The sequence below is a fragment of the Ambystoma mexicanum genome, chromosome 8, assembly GCF_040938575.1.
Source record: "Ambystoma mexicanum isolate Mex_15411 chromosome 8, UKY_AmexF1_1, whole genome shotgun sequence".
In the NCBI taxonomy this organism is placed as follows: domain Eukaryota; kingdom Metazoa; phylum Chordata; class Amphibia; order Caudata; family Ambystomatidae; genus Ambystoma; species Ambystoma mexicanum.
In genome coordinates this window covers 1456410884-1456431230 of record NC_090929.1, presented here as the reverse complement: position 1 = coordinate 1456431230, position 20347 = coordinate 1456410884, and the positions used below count along the sequence as shown (strand labels likewise).

Below are 20347 nucleotides of genomic sequence, written 5' to 3'. Positions count from 1 at the left end.
AGGAAACTCAATACAGATGGAGGTTCCCTATGGCTTGCCACTTTACTTACCAGAACAGGGTTTGGTTGATCTCCACAATGAAAGACACTGAGCAGCTTCTATCACCTGACCTAGCTAGGTCATCCGTGGCGGCGGATCAATTGCCGGACCTGGCGGCCCACCCTGGCGTTAGAGTGGGCCATTGGACTAAAGTTGGAAGCGGCCAGAGGAAGAAGGGGACGAACACACCTGGGTGATCCCTACTGAGATGGTGAACTGGGGTTTTATTTCTCAGATTGTTCTTGACATTTGATGGTTCCTCGTTCTGGAGATTCTGCTGGTTTACTGGATTGCAGAACACTTCACTCTTTCTCGTTGGAGGCTTCTGTGGTTCAAACTTCAGTTGTATGTCGGGCTCCGCCCCGCGGCAGGTTGCCCTATATTTAGTCTGGTCGCTTACCGACCTGAATTTTTGATTGTGGTTTGTTGGAGGTGTTCTCCATTGCTGAGGGTTTGGGGGACTTTTTGGGGGGAAGATAACAATGGACACAGATTGCAGACACCATTTAGGGCAGTTCGCTTTGGGGCAGGTAGAACGGCTACTAGTCTTAAGATATCGCATGGCATTGCTAATGGCTAGCACTCCGCACACTTCACAGAATCTCACACGGTCCACACTCATGTGGAATATTCAGGGCTTAAACTCACCGATGAAACGCAAGTCCATCATGGCCAGGCTTCTTGACCTCTCCCCGTCCATAGTCTTTTTACAAGAATCTCACCTTTTGAGGGCTGATGAAGGTTTGAACACTCATACTTTTTTTTCCGCAAGGGTTCTTTGCCACAAGTGGTTCCAGGAGGAGGGGCGTAGCCATCCTATCAGCAAAATCTACTCCCTTCATTAAGTCAGGAGTCCTATGCGACCCCCAATGGTAGGTATGTGGGGGTCAAGGAATCATACTTGGGTAACATCTTCACATTTGTGCCGGCTTACGCTCCCAACAATCGCCAGGCCCTATTTCTACAGGACCTCCTTTACTGAATGGTCCCTGGTCATCAGGGGGTGTTCTTAACGTCGCACCTGACCCTTGCTTAGATAAGACCCTATGGGCTACCAGGACTGATTTCAGGAACTCCTTGGCCCTCATGCAGCTCCTATGTGAGCTACGGCTGATATTTGGCGGCTGCGGCACCCGGCTCTGGGAGATTATATGCACCATTCTCATGTGTACTTGGGATACTTGTGGATCGACATGCTCTTGGAAGACCTTGGCCCCTTCGATCTCGGAGAGTGAGATCCATGTTGTTGCTCTTTCCGACCATGCTCCGGTCTTTCTCTCAGTCTCGGGTCTCTTTCCTTTGGCTCAGAGACCGTGGATATTCTATAACCCACTACTTAAAGATACTGTTATCCACAGAGATTGGGGAATGCATAACTACCTATTTTCACTGGTGATGTTGCCCTTAGCAGAGTCTGGGATGCTATGAAGGCGGTCCTCCGGGGGAGGTCATGAGTCTCACCTCATCTTACTTAAAAAATAGAGCTCACTTGTGGAACAAATTGGAAGATGAAGTTCGACTGAAAGAAGAGGCAGGCAAGCTCTCCGGTTGCCTCAAATTGCAGCGTCACTTGAATGTCGCGAGGGCCAATCTCCCCTTTAGGAATTCTCAATTCAATATGGGAGCCCGTTTTACCATCTATACTATTACTTTAGTCTCATCACTAATTTCAGGTTGTTCATGTCCTTTCCTTCCTTAACTGACTTTACATCAACCGTGATCTTCTTGCTAATTATTATTTCTTGGATTGCTTCCCACATTCTCCCTAATCCCAAGAAGATTGAAATGTTCTTTCCAGCCTCTGTGACAATCAAGCCTATGCGTTCCATCTCATTCCCCCTATTACTTCAGATTTCCAAAATTGCCTGTAATCTCAGTTACAAATCTTGGTTCTTTTCTGGTTTTATATTGTTCCTCACTTGATGTTGGTTTGCCTCATACTTTGTTACAATGTTGTTCTATTTAGTATTCAGCTCTGATTTTTGGGCTAGAATTTCTCCACGTTTGACTCCGCTCCACTGGCTCCCTATCTGGGCCCGGTTTCAGTTTCCTTTTCATTATTTTAAAATATATATGTGCTCTTTCTTCATATTACTTCTGCGGTTTGGTTTCTTTCCATCAAACCTCTAGATCTTTTCATTCTTAATTTTGACTCATATCTACTTGTCCTTTACAATGCTTGACTTCAAAACTTTGCAACACTCTTGCTTTGGGTATTCGACTATGCCCTTTCTTTTTAAGAAGTGTTTAACATCTGTTGGACATTGCTTTTTACTGACAATTTACAGCAAGTAGAACCTTGTTTAGCATAATTGTTGACCTGTTTTGATGTTCTTTGCTTGATTTGCTAATTATATACTATTGTACCTTAGATGTTGATTTCCTGTTAAGGACATTGGAGAAGGGTGCTACATAAATAGCGGTCAACAAATAATCAAGGCTTAGACAATGTTGGGTAGTCTGATAGCTCAAACACCCATCCAATAGTCACCTTCCTGCAAGGATAGAATGTAATCAGCTTCTGGGAGGCGTTAACGCTACATAATAGTCTTTGAAACGAATGAAAGCTAACTGGTGCTCCTATTCTAAGCTAATTTAAGCTAAAGGGCTTTAAGCCTTAGTTGAAGCTTTGTACTGGGACTACATCATTTTGCTATGCAGTGAGGAAAGCTCCATTCAGGCTAGAAGGCAATCTGCAGAAGATGCTCACAGATATGTGGGGCAATCAGATAATCAAGGAATTGGGTTTTAAACTGTTGTCCGTTTTAGGGACCAAAAGAATTGGGAGTCCATCACCATAGGGCTTTGCATTAATCGAAGAGTACTTATTATCAAATTCAAGTCGACTGTTACCCCCTCCCAAAATCTGAGGACTCTTTCACAAGATAGGAGCAAAATTAATCATTCCTTGACTTCCAGAATACCATCATGCTGTTCAGACTAGCTCAAATCAGCAACAATTTCTGAAAAGTTGGAGAAATTGTGATAAACCACCCAATTACACTGTACCTTCAAGACTACATCTTATGTACAGATACTGTGGACATGCACACGTCACTCAAGGAGTGCTGCATATCATAGAAGCATGGTCTTATCCTCAAACCAGGAAGCATAAGATGCACCTGATTGAAATGTATTACTTAAGGCACACCCTAGTAGAAGCGGGAGTAAAGCCCAACAAGAGCCTATTAGAGGCTGTCAAGGGTGCCTCAATGTCAAAGTGTAAACACAAAATAGTCTCCTGGACTTGTACTAATATTTTGCAATGTTGCGAATGGTTTCCAGGTAATGACAGAGTCAATGTGCAGATTAGTCTGAAAGGGAGCGTATTTTGCAAGGGGTCAAAAGCAAGGCGCCAATCAAGTTAACGAAACAAGGAGCTTCTGACCTTTCATACAGCAACAACTCTCCATTCTGACAGAGAGCAATGAAAAATGGGTAAGCAGCATATTGACCAAACGCGAGGCAAGTAGAGTGCACAACTGGTGGGTCGCACTCTTTACGTTAAGAAACAGTAGGGTCTTGGCACAAGGCAGCGACGTGTGCTGGTGCATTGGCGGCAGTGGAGTGCAGAGTGTGACCTTGTTATTGATCAGAAGCCCTTAGTACAGGTTCCTCATGCGAGAGGCACCAGCAACGTCTCAGATCATAACTGCATGCCTTACAGAATTTAGACTCACTATGATGCACAAGGCGGGTAACAGACATGTTGTGGTTGGTTCTCTTTCAAGAATCCCACTGAGTACTGGTAGAATGCATGTAGTGAAGGACAATGCCTATCAAGTTACTCCAGTGTTGGGACCTTGATGTGGGGTGCGGGGGTGGTAGATAGTAAAGGGTGGTTAGGCTTTGTACCTGTCCAACAGCAATAAGCGCCTGTTATGCATTAAGTTTTGCGGTTCTGTAAACCTGTGGGGACTCCATGGAAAAAATGTCTCGGAATGATGACAAGGTGGAGGGAGGGAAAGAACGGCAGGGGGCGGGGGGTGGAGGGAGGGGAAAGAACGGCAGGGGGCGGGGGGTTGCATGAGTAACATGGTTTGTTACTCATGCAAACATACCAATACTTTTTTTTTTTTAAAGTTACTTCAGTTTCTTGGCTTGTGACGTGATCGCTAGAGAGGACTGGGATAGGTTGCTAAATGAGGAACCCCTCATGCCAGTTTTATGCCAGGAAAGCATGGCTCCCCTTAAGGAGAGTTGGCCATAAATTGAGGTGGTATGCCCCATTACAAACCATGAGGAATGCAGTTTTTGGATTGTAGCACCCCGCTGATGGCAAGAGCTAAAATATTACACAATGCCCACTTAGGACATCCAATTATCTTGGCAACAAAGCCTACTAAAAGAACATTTTTTGTGGCCCATGTAAAGGCATTTATTTTATTGGTCATTTCTAAGGCACTTGTACATCAAGAAATTGTGTTTCAAAGCACCCACAGGGCAGAAGGAAGGGAACAGCAGAATAATGGAATATGATAACAGAAGATGAGCAAAACACAGAAGTGGTCCTACTAGGCCATGTGAACATTTGGATTGTGCAGAGAGCGAGAAGGGGAAAGGGGGTGGGGGTAAGTGTTAGAAGTTTCACAGAGGGGTGAAGTGCCAGTGAGCCAGTTGTAAAGGCAACAGGTAAGTGCCAGGCAGTGACCACTAGTTGGCAGAGGGGTCACCAGCCCACACAATAAGTACAAGCCTGTGAGACAGTAGAGGCCAAGTGGTGCCCAAAGGCAAGTGCAGGGAGGGTGCGGGGGCCAATGCTGCAGGTGATCAGACAAGAGGCCAGGTCCCAGAAGGACACCCAAGGGTCCAGGCCACCAATCACAGAGACTGAGGGGTTTATCACAGGAGGGAAAGAGGGAAGGAGGAGAAGAGGAAAGCATTGAGGTGCTTGCAGAACTTGAGATCTGGCTCAAGATGGAGAGAAAGGGGGAGGCTGTTCCAGAGCGGCGGAACGGCCGCATGCTCTCTTCTTAGAGAAGCGCTTTACAAGCAGAGAGTTGGAGCCAGAGGATCTGAGAGATCTGTAAGGAGAGTATTTGGTGAGAGCGAGTTACAGATGGCGTGGCCCCCGGCCCCAGAGAGCCTAGTGGATGATGCAGAGGGATTTGAATTTGATCTGTGCAGCAACCCGGGAGCCAGTGAAGAGATTTTAGTGCTGAACAGATATGGTTCCTGGGCTTGAAGCAAAGGACAAGTCTCACAGCCCTATTCTGGATTAGCTGGTGGGGGCAGAGAGGAGGTAGATTAAGGAAGAGGTTGTAACAAAAGTCCAGCATGGAGAGTACCAGAGCTCTGGAGACATTAAGCTTCTGGGAGAAAGTGAGGGTGCCCCGGAGGAGGTAGAGTTGGAAATGGGTCTCCTTGGCAAGGTCCAATATGTGAAAAATGAAAGGAGTCGAAATCGCCAGGTTTCTGGTTTCAGAGGAAGGAGACAGGGGCGAACCCATCGAGGGTAGCCAGAGAGGGCAGAAAAGAGGGGACACAAGTCCCTTTAGGAAGAATCTCAGTTTTGCTGGCATTGAGACAGAGATAGTTGTTGGCACACCAAGACAGGATGTCGGACAGGCAATCGGGAATGTCAGAAGAGATGCAGAGTATAGTCTGAAAAAGATTTGGGTGTCATCGGCATAACACTGGAAGTGCAGGGAGAAAGTGGAGATAAGGTGAACAAGAGGCGAGATAGATGTCAAAGAGCAAAGGCGGAAGGTTAGACCTCTGGGGAACGTCACAAGTGGAGATCGAGGGGGTGAGGAGAAAGAACCCAGGATAACCTGGGAGGGACAGTCCGCGAGGAAGGAGCTCAGCCAGTCCAGTGCCCGTCGAGATACCAAGGGTGTCATGAAGCCATTTAATGAGGATGGAATGGTTAACCGTGTCAAAAGCAGAGGAGAGATTGAGTAGAATGAGAACAGCAGGTGAATTGGAATCAAGAGATGCAAGCAATTCTTCACGGGTGTTCAGGAGAGCAGTTTCCGTTCCTCTGGATGCTCGAAATCCAGATTGATGGTTGTGTAGGCAACCAACAAGCTCAGTGCGCTGGGTCAGTTGGGGGAAGACCAACTTCTCCAGAAGTTTCCGAAGGAATGGAGTGAGAGAGATGGGGCAGTAGTTAAGCAGACATGAAGCGTCAGTGGAGGGTTTTTTCAGGAGAGGGTGCACAAGGGAGTACTTGAGGGAAGAGGGGAAGACCCAGTGGCAAGGGATGGATTACAGAAGTCTGAGTGCAGGGGCAGGGGGCCGGGAGGCGACATTTTCCTTAATAGTTCTGGAAGAACAGGGGGAGACCTGTTTAGAGGATACCTTCATAGAGCGGACAACTCGAATGACCTTGTCTGATGTGATGGCAGAGAAGGAGGAAAGAATGGATTTGGGAGGAGGAGGGGCCGAGGGTGATGGAGGGACAGAGGTAGCGGGGAGGAAGAGAGCAAACCCAATGTCCTGAGTTTTAGTAGTGAAGTAGGTGGCCAGTGCAGAGGGCCTGGGAGGGTAGAGGCGAGGTTCACACAGCGGAAGGAGTGTTGAGTTCCCTGCATATTTTAAAGAGTTTAGCCTTGTTGTTAGAAGCTCCAGAAACGCGGGTCTGGATGTGGGCCCTCTTCTTGGAGAGAATTGGGAGACAGTATTGCCTTTGGAGGAGGCGACAGGCCAGTTTATCAAAGGATGAGCTTGAGGTCTTCCACTTCCGTTCAGCAGCCCTGCACTTGCGTTTCAGGGCTGCTAGATCAGTCGTACCAAGTGTTACGCTTGGGGGCAGGTTTCAGACGGATCCTCATGACAGGGACAAGATTATCAAGAGTGCTAGTGATAGCGAGACTTAGATTGTTGCGAGCAGAGTCAATGATTGAGTCAGTAATTGGAGGAGGGGGGAGGTGAAGGTGGGAGCGAATCCAGCAACTCACTTAATTGGAAGGATGCCTGCAAATGTGGCTGGCAGAGCTGGGGGAGGTAAGGTTAGAGGGCTGAGAGGTCCAAAGTGGAAGGAAAGGAGTGTGGGGTCAGACCAGGAGAGTGGGCTGGAGAGAGCGGTAGAGAGCAAGAGATCAATATGGATGACGGCATTGAGTGTCTGGCCGAGTGGGTAGGGATGGAGGGGAGAATAGGGAGGGCGAGGGAGGTGCAGAGGTCACGGAAGAGTGGAGGCTGTGATTGAAGAATACAGGTGGATGTTGAAGTCATCCAGAAAAAGGAGTTTAGAGGTAGAAGTCAGGAGAGGGGGGAGAAATCAGCCCATTCTGGAAGAAAAGAGGAGATAGGGTCTGGGTACCTGTAGATGGTGGCAATGGTCAAAGAGGAAGTGGTAGAGATGCCATGCTTGCAGACCAGGCTTTCAAAGGAGAAGTAGGACTGGGTGGGTATGAGGGAAGAAGGGATCCACTCAGGGAAGATCAAGGCTACGCCACTGCCAGCATGGTTGGGACGAGGCTTTGAGATCTTGTAGCCATGATATGATAGTTTATTTATATAGCGCCTATACACAATGGGTTTCAAAGTGCTTCAAGGCAAGGGAGGGAACAAGGGAAAATACAACCACATTCTTAAAGGCCATGAACAGTAAGGATGTGAAATTAAACTATCGTACTCTGCCTGACGACATTTCAGATAGTGCAAGAGCTAAGACATAGATAAGGAAGGGAGGGGGAGAGTGGGAAGGAAATGGAAACAGACAGGCGACTACCGTACTAGGCTTCACAACATTTCAGATAGTGCAAGGGCTAAGACCTAGATAAGGAAGGGAGGGGGAGAGTGGGAAGGAAATGGAAACAGACAGGCGACTAACGTACTAGGCCTGACCACATTTCTGGTAGAGCCGGAGAAAAACAAAAGGTGAGGGAGAGGGGTGCAGAAAGGGAGGGGAGGAACAAAACAAGCGACTATCATACTAGGCCCGACAACATTTTAGATCGTGCTGGAGGGGTGGTGGGGAGGAAAAAAACAGTAATGGGAGGGTGGAGGAAACAGACGAGGTTGCTATCATATTAGGTCCAGGGACAATTCTGATAGAGTAAGTGCATAGAAGAAAGTAAGGGGAGGAGATAAGAAAAGGGAGAAGGGAAAGGAAGAGAGAACAGAGTAAGCAGTCAAAAAGAGTGGAGAAGCAAGAGTGGAGAGCGAATACAATTGCAGAAGTCAGTAGTAACACAACGTTGCAAGCCACGATACAAGATGAAGATGGGAACAGCATGATTCAGGGCCACCCTGAGTACAAGATGCAAAGGAAGTCCAGCCTGAGAGTTGAGAAAGAGTGACGCACCGTGAATGAAGTCCATAAAAGTCAAATCCAGCATTGGCCACAAGACGGTGATGGAAGGCACCAGGCGGGCGTGGCTTGCTAAGTGGTGGAAAAGAGCGGCAAGCAGGAAGGCACCAGGTGGGCGGGGCTTGCTAAGTGGTGGAAAAGAGCGGCAGGCAGGAAGGCACCAGGTGGGCAGGGCTTAGGCCAGGTGACCTAGATCCACTTGCACCTGCTCCCCATCTGCAAAGGAAAAGAAGCTGGATGGCTCCTTAAGTAGGGAAACAGCAGCAAGCAGGAAGGCACCAGGTGGGCGGGGCTTGCTAAGTGGTGAAAAAGAGCAGCAAGCAGGAAGGCACCAGGTGGGCAGAGCTTGCTAAGTGGTGGAAAAGAGCGGCAAGCAGGAAGGCACGAGGTGGGCGGGGCTTAGGCCAGGTGACTTAGATCCACTTGCACCTGCTCCCCATCAGGGAGCAGGGAGTCAAAAGCAGTAACTGAGCTGGCATTGAACCAGCGCAGAGACATCGAGATCAAGGTTTTAAACGAGGAGGCAAATGTCAGAAGAATGTCTGATAGCAGAACAAGCATCAAGTAAATTCAGCCGGTCATCACCCTTAAAGATTTTCTCAGGGGGAGCACAGGAGGGTGGTACACCAGTCGGAGGTGGTGAAGGAGGTGATGAGTAAGGAGGGATAGCAGGAGAAAGAAGGAAGTTGAGATGGCATGCTCCAGGCAAGGAGGAGATTGGGTTGAAGACCCTGAGCCATGATAGTGCTGTTGTGATAGACAATGATGTACCTCGAGGATGAGAAACCAGCCAAGAGTATTTCCCATCTAGTGCCACCATCGAGCGTGGAGATAAGATGCGGAGTCCATAGGTCTGGAGAGGGGACAGAAGAGAATATCAGTGACAATCTGTCTGGAAGTAGCGCTGACATAGGTGTCTGCAATAAGCAAGGGTTACAAGAAAGGAGAACTGTTTTCTTCCAGGCTTTGCGAGAGGGACGATAGGTGATAGAATAGCAGAATAGCAGTTGGAGAAGATAGGAGAGCAGAATATAACCATAAAGGAAGGTAAAGAGGGGAGTAACGCAGCAGGAGTAGATGCTGCACAGGCATGAGACAGCACACAAGGTGGCCTAGAAGCCGGGGCTAGTTGAGGATGCAACAATTTAAAAAGCACACCTAGAATTGACATAGCTAAAGAGCAACAGTGCAGCATAAAAAGGGTTAGGCACGAGTAGGCAGCAGAAGCATGCCATTCCGTACAGCAAGTAACCAACCCGTTAGCAATGTGCTGTGGGGCAAAGGAGGCTAGAGTCAGTAGGCACCCAGCTGAAGATTTGGTGCAGGCAGGAGATCCGGTGTGCTTACCGGTCAAGGGTGGTGGCATATTGCTCCTGAATGCAGGGACAATTAGCAAGTACTGTGAACAGGGAGGGCTTAGAGGATATGGCATGGTGGTATAGTGGGGTGCCTTCCCCAGCCGGACAGGGCCAGACAGGGGCCTTGGTGAGGGCTTTAGGTCGATGGGCAAGCACACCTGCCTGTCGGCTTACTGATTGGCCAGATAAGCAGGAAATGGGCCAATCAGCTCAGCCACAGTCCGAGCGCAAACAGAGGCACTCAGGGGCCATGTTGGAGTAGATGAAGCTGACTCGCTAAACTCCTCGGGGCCACGAGGCAGCATCTATGCGAGGGCTGTAAATGATGAATGCAGCAACGGACACACCAATCTTCATGAGTGAGCCCAGAAACTAAAAAAGGCTTGGTCAAGTCGCACAATGAAAGGCGTGCAGGAAATCCTAGCATAGCCCCACTGGGCTTACCTCTAAGTTAGGGGGAAATCTACGCAGTCTGGTCGTCACGTGGGTGCAGGAGGAGGAAGTCTGCAAGTGTGCCCAGTAGTGAAGAGAGAGAAGGAAGTGGGACCAACCATGTAGATGCTTAGATGTCTGCAATGGACATGCCCGCCCCACAAGGCTGCTGTCGCTCTTGTGGAGCGGGCATGGAAGGGCGAGGGGGGGTGGGGGGGCATTGGCAGAGGGAGGAGCAGAGCTCAGCGTATTCCCTGCTGACATGTTAGAAGGAAATTACAGATGAAATCCACCTTGTAATGCCATGCTTTGAAAGAGCTTTCCTTTTGTTACCTGGTCCATAAGGCAGGAACAGTCGCGTTGAGATTCTAAAGGGCCTTTTTTACATCCAAAGAGTGTAGAACTACCTCTGCTGAGGATGTAGCTTTTTGGAAAAAAGCAGATAAGGCAATGGCTGTATATTTGTGGTTCGTGATTAATCGTAGATTAGTCAGCAGCACCTTAAATATGGTTCGCTGACAGCAAGAGCCTGATTTCTGACACTCACCTGGCTGATGTGATGGCTACCAGGAATTCAACCTTCTAGGAGAGGTATTTGAGCTGGGCCAGGACCATTGGCTCAAACGGCTTCATCAGTCCCACTAAGACTGTATTCAAGCTTTATTATGGAGGTGGTGTTCTTACTGGTGGACATGTTCTGAATAGACCTTTCAGAAAGTGTTTTATAACTGTTGCCTTCTAGGGGGGTCCCCTTACTCGAACTAATGTGTGCCAGGTCCTGTTTGGCCAAGCAGAGAAGGTACGGTATTTGTTCCGGATGCACCTGGAGCGGTTGAATGTCCTTCTGTTTTGCACACCAAGCAGAGAAACCTTTCCACTTGAGGTTATATGACTTAATGGTGGCAGGGGCCCTGGCTGCCGCCAAAATGTCCTTGCCCTTCCGAGGGGTCGCTAGACATCCAAACTCTGCAAAATCAGGAACCATGCTGTTAACCGTAGGGACTGCGGATCGTGATGCAAAATCTTCCTATGGTCTTGCGAAATGATGCCCAGGTGATTGTGAAGGCGTATTGGTTGATCTGCCGAGAGCTGGATTAGGTCAGAGTACCATGTTTGGCACGGCCAGTTTGGAGTAATGAGTATTACTCAGCATGGATGAACTCTGATCATTTGTACTACCTGGCGTATGACCGGGAAGGGAGGGAATGCGTATGCGAACAGGTTGCTCCATGGCAATGAGAATGCGTCCATGGACATCCGCTAAGGGGTTCTGCAGGAAAATGGTTCACTTTTAGACTGGTGGCAAATAGGTCTACAGACGTGTGACCACCACCAGTGAAACAGTTGCTGCAGGTAGCTGCGATCAAGATCCCACTCATGGCTTTGAGATGCCTGTCTGCTTAGACCGTCCGCCACTTGGTTCTGGACTCTGGACTCTGGGAAGATGGAATGCTTGCAGGGAGATGCCATGTGGTATTGACCAGTGCCAAATGTGTTGTGCCTCCAGGGACAGTCTTGGATCGTGCTCCCCCAACCCCCGTTTCCTGCGGTAGTACATCATCATAGTATTGTCTGTTAGGACGCTTGCGACTGCCCCTCGAGTACTGGTAAGAAGGATTTCAGCACCCATTTTACAGCTCAAGGACGTTGATGTGTAGAGATGTCTCCTAGGTGGTCCACAGCCCTGTACATGTAGCTGGTCAAGGTTGGCTCCCCAGCCCAACACAGACCTCTGTGATGAGTGTCTTGTGACACGGTGGGTCTTGGAGTGGGTTGCCTTTCGTGAGGTTGACTTTGTCCACCCACCACTGAAGCCGTTGGGCCAGTTTGGATGAGACTTGTACTTTGTCCCCACCATGTTCCAGATGTTTGGGACCAATTTTACGCAACAAATTCCTGCTGGGACCTAATATGGAGCCTGCAGTTCATAATTAGTGGGATACAAGATGCCATAGTTCCCAGCAGCTGCATGCAGTGATGCACTGCTAGCCATCGGTAATATGAGTGTGCTCACTCTTTCTGCCGATGGATGTCTCCTGGGTTCCCCCCATGGAGAATTCTTGCCTGGCCGAAGAAGATTTTTTGGAATCGATGGCAAGTTACAGGTTTTGGAGCTGCTCGACCATCTCCGAAGTGGAGCGTTGTGCCCCGGCACTGGTGGCCCTCCCTGCAGAGGATGGCAGCTATTGGAGCGAGAGACTTGGTGAATGTGCGTGGGCCGACTTTAGGACGAATGGCAGCACTCTAATTGGTAGTTGACCCCCATCTACCATGAACTGTAAGTACTTCCTGTGCCATGGGTGAATTGGAATGTGGAAGTAAGCATCCTGGACGTCTAAGAACGCTAGATAGTTGTGGTGTTGCACCACCTTTATGACTTGCTGCAGAGTCACCATGGTGAATTTGTGTTTCTTTATGAATTTGTTTAGTTTGCATCGATCCAAAATGGGTCGCCACTTGACGTCCGGTTTTTTGCACAAAGTAACATCAGGAGTAACATCAGGAGTAAACTCCCCTTGCTTTGTATCTTAGTGGAATTTTTTTCCATGGCCCCTTTTTTTCCAACATGTGTTGCACCTCTTCTGTTAACACTTTTCTGTGGGCAGGTGCGTTGTGACTTGGGGGTGGAGGGGCAGGTATTTCAGAGGGGAGCTTTGTGAATTCCAGGATATGCTCCTAGGCTACTGCTTCTAGCACCCACCTGTCTGATGTTATGTCTCTCCAGTTTTGAACATGCAAGACCTTCCCTCCCACCCCCCACCTGTCTTAGTATTTGGTAATAGTCACTGTTGCTTCCCCCGTCGACCACTCTGGGAACCTGCCTGCTTGCGCCTTTGTGTTTTTCCAAAGTCTTTATACCTCTTATAACCTTGGTTGGATACCCTGTATACCGGATCATTATACCCCTGAGTGTATGATGCAACCCTCTCGTGGAATGTCTACCTCTTCAAGTGGAGGTGGAAGATCCTGCTCTTTGAGGCTCCTCTGAAGGGCTGAAAGGACCACCGGTTTTGCAACGATGTGAGGAGGCGTACCGTGTCCAAGTCTGTCTTTATGGCCTTGAGGTCTTCATCTATCTTGGGTCCGAAAAGGGTTATCCCCTTCAAAAACCAAGTCTACCACTTTGTGGCAGACTTCATTATTAATGTCTGTGCATCTGAGCCAACCCTGGCTTCTTAATAGCACACCATTGTAGATTTGCTTGCACCCCGTTTCAGCCAGGTCCACTGCAATATGTATAATGTGGTTCGTCGCCTCTTCGCCCGCTGAGGATTGGTTTGGCCTCCTTCCTTTTGTCCTCTGGAAGATGTTAGAGTATGGGCGCTAGCCTATGTCACATCTGATGATCGTAGCTGGCGATAATGGCCAGGGAACTGGCGGGATGGTGGTAACTCCTATTGTCAGAACCTTTTTTGCCAAAAGCATCCTGCTTACAGCCCTTGCTCTGTGGGCACCGCACACTTCTGCTAGTCAGAGTGGGCCTTGCGACTCGTAGCCAGAGACGCAAACGATTCCGGGGACAGTTGCAAGGTAAGATACTTTGGCATTTAAACCGGAGGGTTGATTTTTTTTTAATCCAACCAACCCTTATCTGCCGGCTCCGTAAAAGGGGGTCGTTATTTTCAGGCCTTCCTCCCACACATGATCTAGAATCGCTATGGAGACTATTGCCTTCCTTCTCTTTCCCATGTGATCAAATAGGAAGCATTCCTTTTTGTCCTCTGCTGCAAGGAGGCCGAATTCTTGGCAGGCTTTTGTGATCATATTCTGGAACGCTGAAATATCTGGCGGAGAAGGTTTTTGAGCTTCTTGATGGAGGATCCTCAGCCGGCTACTCCGTATCCCAGTCATCCCTTTGGGGTGTGTGCAACAAGGTTGACGTAGTGGTGTCCTGTGTTTCACCCCATCAGTGTCTGTAACCTCTCCCTCTTCCTGTGTGCTCTCAGGGGTGGAGAGTGCCCTTGCTGAAGTGGCATAGGAGTCCTATGCTGTCTGGGTGACTTTCGTCTGCCCCTTGACCCCAGGGGTAGCCTGGTTGCCGAGCGCGACCTGGACTGCGAGGGCTCTTGGTAAGACTGCGTCCTAGACCATGCCACACACCTGGACCTGGACAGGGGAGGGCGATCGATGTGGCTGATGGACTGGGGTTGGTGCTTGCAACATAGGAAGCAGAGGCTTTGTTAAGGCCGGGTACAGCTGTGCAATGACTCTTTGCAATGAAGACAGAACTTGCAAAGACAAAAGCTTGTGGGTTTGTTAATATTACTTGCATTTCTGTTTGATGTGCGTCAAAGTGACTAGGCCCCAGTGTGGGGTGCAGCACTTCTGCTAGGATCTGTGAGCCTTGTTGGTGCCCTGACAGTGCAGTAGGGAATATGTCTCCCTGGGGTTGTAGGCACCCTCTGAGCTGCCAAGGCTTGTTTCTGCTCCTGCACGATTACAGACTCTTCTGAATCTGTAAAATGGTGTCTGCTGTTCTTGTTGTGCCTCAAAATCAGTATCCATTTCATGCTGCAGTATGTCCTGTGGGATCACCCCCAAAGTAAGCAATGGGCTAGATTGGGGGATGGGATCACCTGTGCCTGAGCTACCCCTAGGAGGAGAGCATCCTATGCGATAGTGCCAGCTGTAGGGTCTTCTTTTTCTGGGAGGACTTTAGGTGTAGCCTTTCCCAACACATTATCTCCAGTTAATGGGACCCTAGCCCCTGCTTCTTCAGACTTTTTCGTGGTGTGTTTTGTTGCCGATGAGGACCCGCTTGTCCCTGGGGGTCTCGTATCCACCGCGGACTGGGTTTTTCTTTCCATGGATGTGGTAGTCGACTGTCGATGTTTATCACTCATCTACGAGGTGACAAAATGGACAAGAATTTAGTCTGAGTATTTTGTCACCGCCGACAGGCCCTTAAATTTATGTTTGCTTGACGATGGGTGGGGTGTCTGGAGGGGCGTTAACACCCTGTCCTGTCATCACCAAGACTGTAGACTTACGGTGTCTTCTGGGCGACTGGGACTCTGTAGAAGGTTTTCTTACCTTTTCCTTTGTCAAATTGCTGGACGACAGGCTGGGCCCTGGTTTGTCTGATGAGGTTTGGGAGGCCTTAAGGGCCTCTTTTCCTTAGACATCAAGACCTCTTGCCCCGCCAATGGCTCGTAGCCGTGGGTATCGTGGCGCTTATGCTTTTTAGATGGTCTTTCTTCTGACTTCGTGGACTCCAAGGGATAGTTGGAACTCGTTTAACCAGTACACAAGGCGACGATTCCGGTCCTTTAGGGTTTTTGAACTGAACCCTTCACACATTTCGCAGTGTTCTACTGTGTGATGGGGGTACAGATAGTGGATACAGTTTGTGTGCTCGTCTCCCTCTCAGACATTAAGGCCACAGGTGGCACAGGCCTTAAACCAGGCTTTCCTTTTGCCTTCCATCAAACAAATGTAAGGGCCTGTTGGTGGCGACCATGTGGTCGATAACACCTTTATCGTCGACGGCATATTCAGTGATGCACTTTGAAACACTGTCTTGTTGTATAAGCGCCATAGAAATAAGCAATACATAAATACAATCTGTTAAGTTTCGAGACTCGTTGACCAGAAGGCTTGATGACAAATGAAGGTTTCTTCTGTACTGATGTTTACATAGTTAACTAACTTCTCGAGCACCCATAACAAGGGTGACAGCCTACGAAACTGAAAGTTTTCTTTGCTTTAAGCAAGGGAAACAATAAGGAAACCGAGGATTTCCAAGCCTGACTCTGGGAAATATTCACAGTACGTGAATCTAAGAAAGATCCAATGCTGGAGAAACATATGTAATCCAAGCACCAGGACGAGGTGAGACCCAGGAATAATGAAGAGCAATACAAAGAAGGAACTGCAACAGTTTAGACTTCCGCACAGACGTGGTTCCTTTTATGCGATATAAACTGAAGGATTGCCTATTGGAGAGAGACAGTCAACCAGGACAAGAGGCCGTGAAGCACGAAAGAGGCACATAGAAGGCCAGGACGGAGCTGAGAGCAGTCCGCTCACAGTGTCAAGAGGACAACAGGACTCCTTTACCCCGACTGCTTCCAGACAGTAACGCAAGGCTGGCCAACGGTGACGCGAACGTAAGAGGCAACATCCAGACTGTTGCTCCAAGGACGAGGCACGAGATCCACGAGAAGGGAGATACATGTGCAGCACACCGAGTAGGAGAGAGGCTCCAGGAAGAACCAGCTGCGCATCACGGAAACCCGAAGGTCATGGGAGAGGCACAGGAACCAGTAGGGGCTGGAAGATACAGAAGGCAAAACCCCGGTATGTAAACAACGAGCAGTACTTGGCAAGCGAGGCAGCTAAGGTGACAAAGAGGGGGAGAGAAACCAGGGTCGGGGTCCAAATCCAACAGTCATACGAGTCGTCATCTTCGTGGCAGTACTTGGCAGGGAAATGGACCAAGTGGGCCAGACTCAAGACGGAGAGAAGCCAGGGTCGCGGATCATCCTACACTCCGAGTTGGGCGTTTTAAGTGTGAAACTCAATGAGAAGACATGGAGAAGGGAGTTATTCCCCCAGGTTGTCAGATTGTTTTGCAGATAACTGGGGAAAGGGAGTCATTCCCCCGGGTCTTTGAGACAGAGACCAAATGCCAGGAAAAAGGACACATTCTTCTAGTCCACCTAGCAAGTGAACATTGATAATGTTTTGGAACTTTGTGACCCGTGGAAAGGGAGTCCTTCCCCCAGGCTTTTTGAGACCGACCGCCAGAACAACGGAGACATTCTCCTGGCCCACCAAGCAAACATGATATGGCGACTTGGACAATAACCCAAGAGAAGGGAGGCATTATCCTGGTACCAAGAACACTACCGCTCTATTCTTTAGGTTATAGCGTAAGGGCCAGAAGTAGGATTTTCTTGACACAGGACGGTGGAAATTCTTACTTAAGACATCCCGACAGTCACCTTAGACCTTTAGTTGAGGCAAGGAAACCCCTCTTAAGAATAGGGAAAGCCAAGTTTCCTCTTGCTTTACTACCTAATAAAAGGTTTTAGCCCCAAACATGCCACCTTTGTGTCAGAATCCTCCTTCTGCACCCTTATAGTTAAGAGTACATTATGCACTCCTTGCAAAATTGGTACTGTCAAACATACATGATCATTTGTAATTATAAATTATGTACATGTACCATTAACAAAATCCAGAACCTTTGTACTTGAAAGCCTTGAACAGCCCTTCCGATGCACCTCCCGTTCTTATTGAACACAAATTCCCATTGGTTTATTTATTTCCCTCAGACTATCCCAATGCCCCGGGCCTGTGAGCGCACTAAAGACTTTCCCCCCAAGTGAAAAACTACACAAACAGCAGAATGAAAGTAAAAGATTTACTGCTAAAAAAGCAAAAGGCGATGGTTCAAGGCAAATTAAATCTTACCTGGAAAAAGTTTCAATAGGAAAGAGATGGGTCCATCATTTTGGGCAAGAGTGATCAGAGGCACTGGAGTCCCTACGTCTGCTCTCACTACGGCTTCAGCATTTTCATTATAAAAGCACTGAACAGTCATCCTGTAACCACAATACACATCACAGTTAACAAATCTAGATTGTGAAACTAGGACAGAAAAAATGTGCAAAGAAATCTAGGAATAAAGTATTGGCTCACCTAAACTCGCTTTCTCTAGCGATTACGCTTGGAGGAAGATCGATCCAGAGCGCACGGACTTCGTTCTCATAAACTGCATTTGTACCCTCATACTACAAAGAAAGAACATTTCAAATGCACAATACAAAGACAATTCAAATAAGTATACCACAAATTATTTAACACTTACCTTTATTGTGGTGCTGCAACCATTTAAAGGGATGTGGAAGAACACCTTGTCGCTGGATTGGTTGTATGGGAGACAAGTTGAATCCCTAACTCGAACTGTTCGAAGATTCAAATTTGGAATGGTACTGGCAGCAACCACTTCAAAATCCATAAATCCATCTGCATTGCACACTGCAACGAAAGCCATAATCCATGAATTAGGGTCACAAGTCCAAAGCAAATGTACACTCTGGAAAGGCGCTAATGCTAGTATACCCACTCCCTTCAACACATATGGACATTCACTGAGGTACTTGACAATTTACAATGAGTGTGCTTCCCAACCGGTTGCTATAATTTCAAGTTCTTTTGATACCCCGCCATGGATGCCACCCTTCAAAAGGCCCACACACCCCAAAGCAAGCTTGTGTACTAGATTACGATTGCGTGTTGCTATATGCCAGAATATGGCTCCTCCTGGCCAGGCCTAAAAATCCATGGTTTTCTAGAGTCAGACATGTACTCCCTTGCTGTACAATGCTCCTTGAAAGTTAGAATTATAGGACCTGGATTAAAGAACAAGCCTCTAGATCAGTTCGCTTGGCCAAGTTGGATATTTGCACAAGTTTGACAGTACGGGGCAACAATTCAAGTTGCAATCTACTAGCCAACCATATAATCGTCAGTTGCTACCTCAATCCCATACATGAACAGCACATCATTTCTTAATTGCCAAGAGTCAAATATCAGTAACCACTGGCTAGTGAGGAGTGCAAACTGTGTGCCAGTTTGACAGTATACTAACATTTATAGAAGATTACTCCTTACTGTACTCAAGTATCAAATAACAGGCAATTTCTTAATGAACTAGAAAAGGCAATATGCTGGGACTCTTAGGACCGAATGCGTGCTTGTATACTACGCTTCTGTAGTATATGATGTAATAGTGTGGAAGAAGGCGACCGACACAGGTGGCACGATTGATGCTAAAGACTTATTTGTGAGAATATAATGAAAAAATCCTACCTGACCCTATTACTAAGATGGGTTTCCCTGCCTCACTCAATGCTAAGGAAGTGTCAGGATGTCTAATCAAAAGTTCACCCTCCTATGTCAAAACCTATTCCCTTCTCTTATACTTCTAACTAAACAAAAAAACTGGTGAGTCTTCTTAATGCAGAAAACTGTAGAGCGGACTACCATGCCAGTAGTCTGAAGGGACTATTTCCTGAGGGAATTACTCCCTTCACCAGGTTGCAGTTCTTTTCAAAGGCACCACCCCAAGTGCCAGATTGAAAGGTCTCAGTTCACAAATAAAGCAATATTCCAACTTCAAAACCTTGACGTCAAGAGAGGGACTCCCTTCCCTTGGTCTTGCACGGGTTTCTAACAATGTTCCCAATACCAGGGGGAATGACCCCCTTCCCCTGGCCTGCCTTAAGCTTCTCGCAATGCCAAGTGATTAACTCCATTCCCTTGGCTTTTATCACAATGTTCAGAAACACGAAGGGGAATGACGCCTTTCTTATGGTCTTTTTTAGGCTTCGCAGAATGCCAAGAGATTAACTCTTCCCTTGGCTTTTATCATAATGTTCAAACACCCCAGAGGGGCGACTCCCTTCACCTGCCCTTTCTTAGGCTTCTTTCTCACAGCCCACCTAGTTCACTAACCAGCCAGCTACTGGGACTATGAAGCGTAGTGATCTTCATATAGGTGCAGGTTCCAGACTTTTTCTTCTTTAATTACCTCCTGGGTAGATTTGGTTCACTCTCCTGCCAAGTACTATCAGATGGCCAACAATATGAAATAGTCTCTTGACTATTGCACGGGTCCCAGGCCCTATATCGGTGATCTCCTTCGGCCCGTTCCATTGCATTCAACTTTTAGTCCTGCAACGCCTTTTCAGCAACCCACGTACTCACGGTCCGAGGAGGCTCTGGACTCTGCAGGACGTTTGCAGGACCGCATTAGCTCTGCTCGCCGTGCGGTTCTCTTCCTCTGCACTTCTCTGGTTTCCAGAATGCCCAGAGCCTTAGTTCAACAGTACGCTAGGTTGTTCCTCTTACCCTGACCAGTGTCGGACCTTCCTGATGTCCCGGAATGCCTCAGTGCTTCCTTCGTTACTCCTACCGGAAGGATTAGACAACCCGTGAATTCTGTCTTTCCTTTTTGTCAGGTTGGACTTACTTGTTCCAAGTTGTATAGGCTGCTCATGTTGGTTACACAGGGCACACTGCATTGCTCCGCGCCCCTTCATCGTCTCAGAACCCCTTGATATTCTCACCCTCAACTGGGTCCCTTGTGTTTTGTCCCAGTTTCCATATGCCTCATAGGTAGTCCCTACTCTTCCTCCGCCCAGTACTTCTTAGGGAGGTCATATCATCTTCCCTACAGAGGTACACAGAAGTGTGTGGGATTATGGAACCCTGTATAGGGTAGGAGAATGAGAAAGGCGGGAGGGTA

The 20347-nt window shown here is 48.0% G+C and overlaps 1 protein-coding gene across 2 annotated transcripts in view; it reads right to left on the bottom strand.

The window, feature by feature from the left end:
* LOC138473107 (zona pellucida sperm-binding protein 2-like) overlaps positions 1 to 20347 on the bottom strand; it is an 895281-nt gene that overhangs the window by 189621 nt on the left and 685313 nt on the right. For both annotated transcript variants that reach the window (XM_069611626.1, XM_069611625.1), the window contains exons 11-13: positions 17906 to 18075; positions 17737 to 17828; positions 17509 to 17639 (exon numbers count right to left, since the gene is read on the bottom strand). In XM_069611626.1, the coding sequence (XP_069467727.1) occupies positions 17509 to 17639; positions 17737 to 17828; positions 17906 to 18075 (393 nt within the window). The remainder of the gene's footprint in view (positions 1 to 17508; positions 17640 to 17736; positions 17829 to 17905; positions 18076 to 20347) is intronic.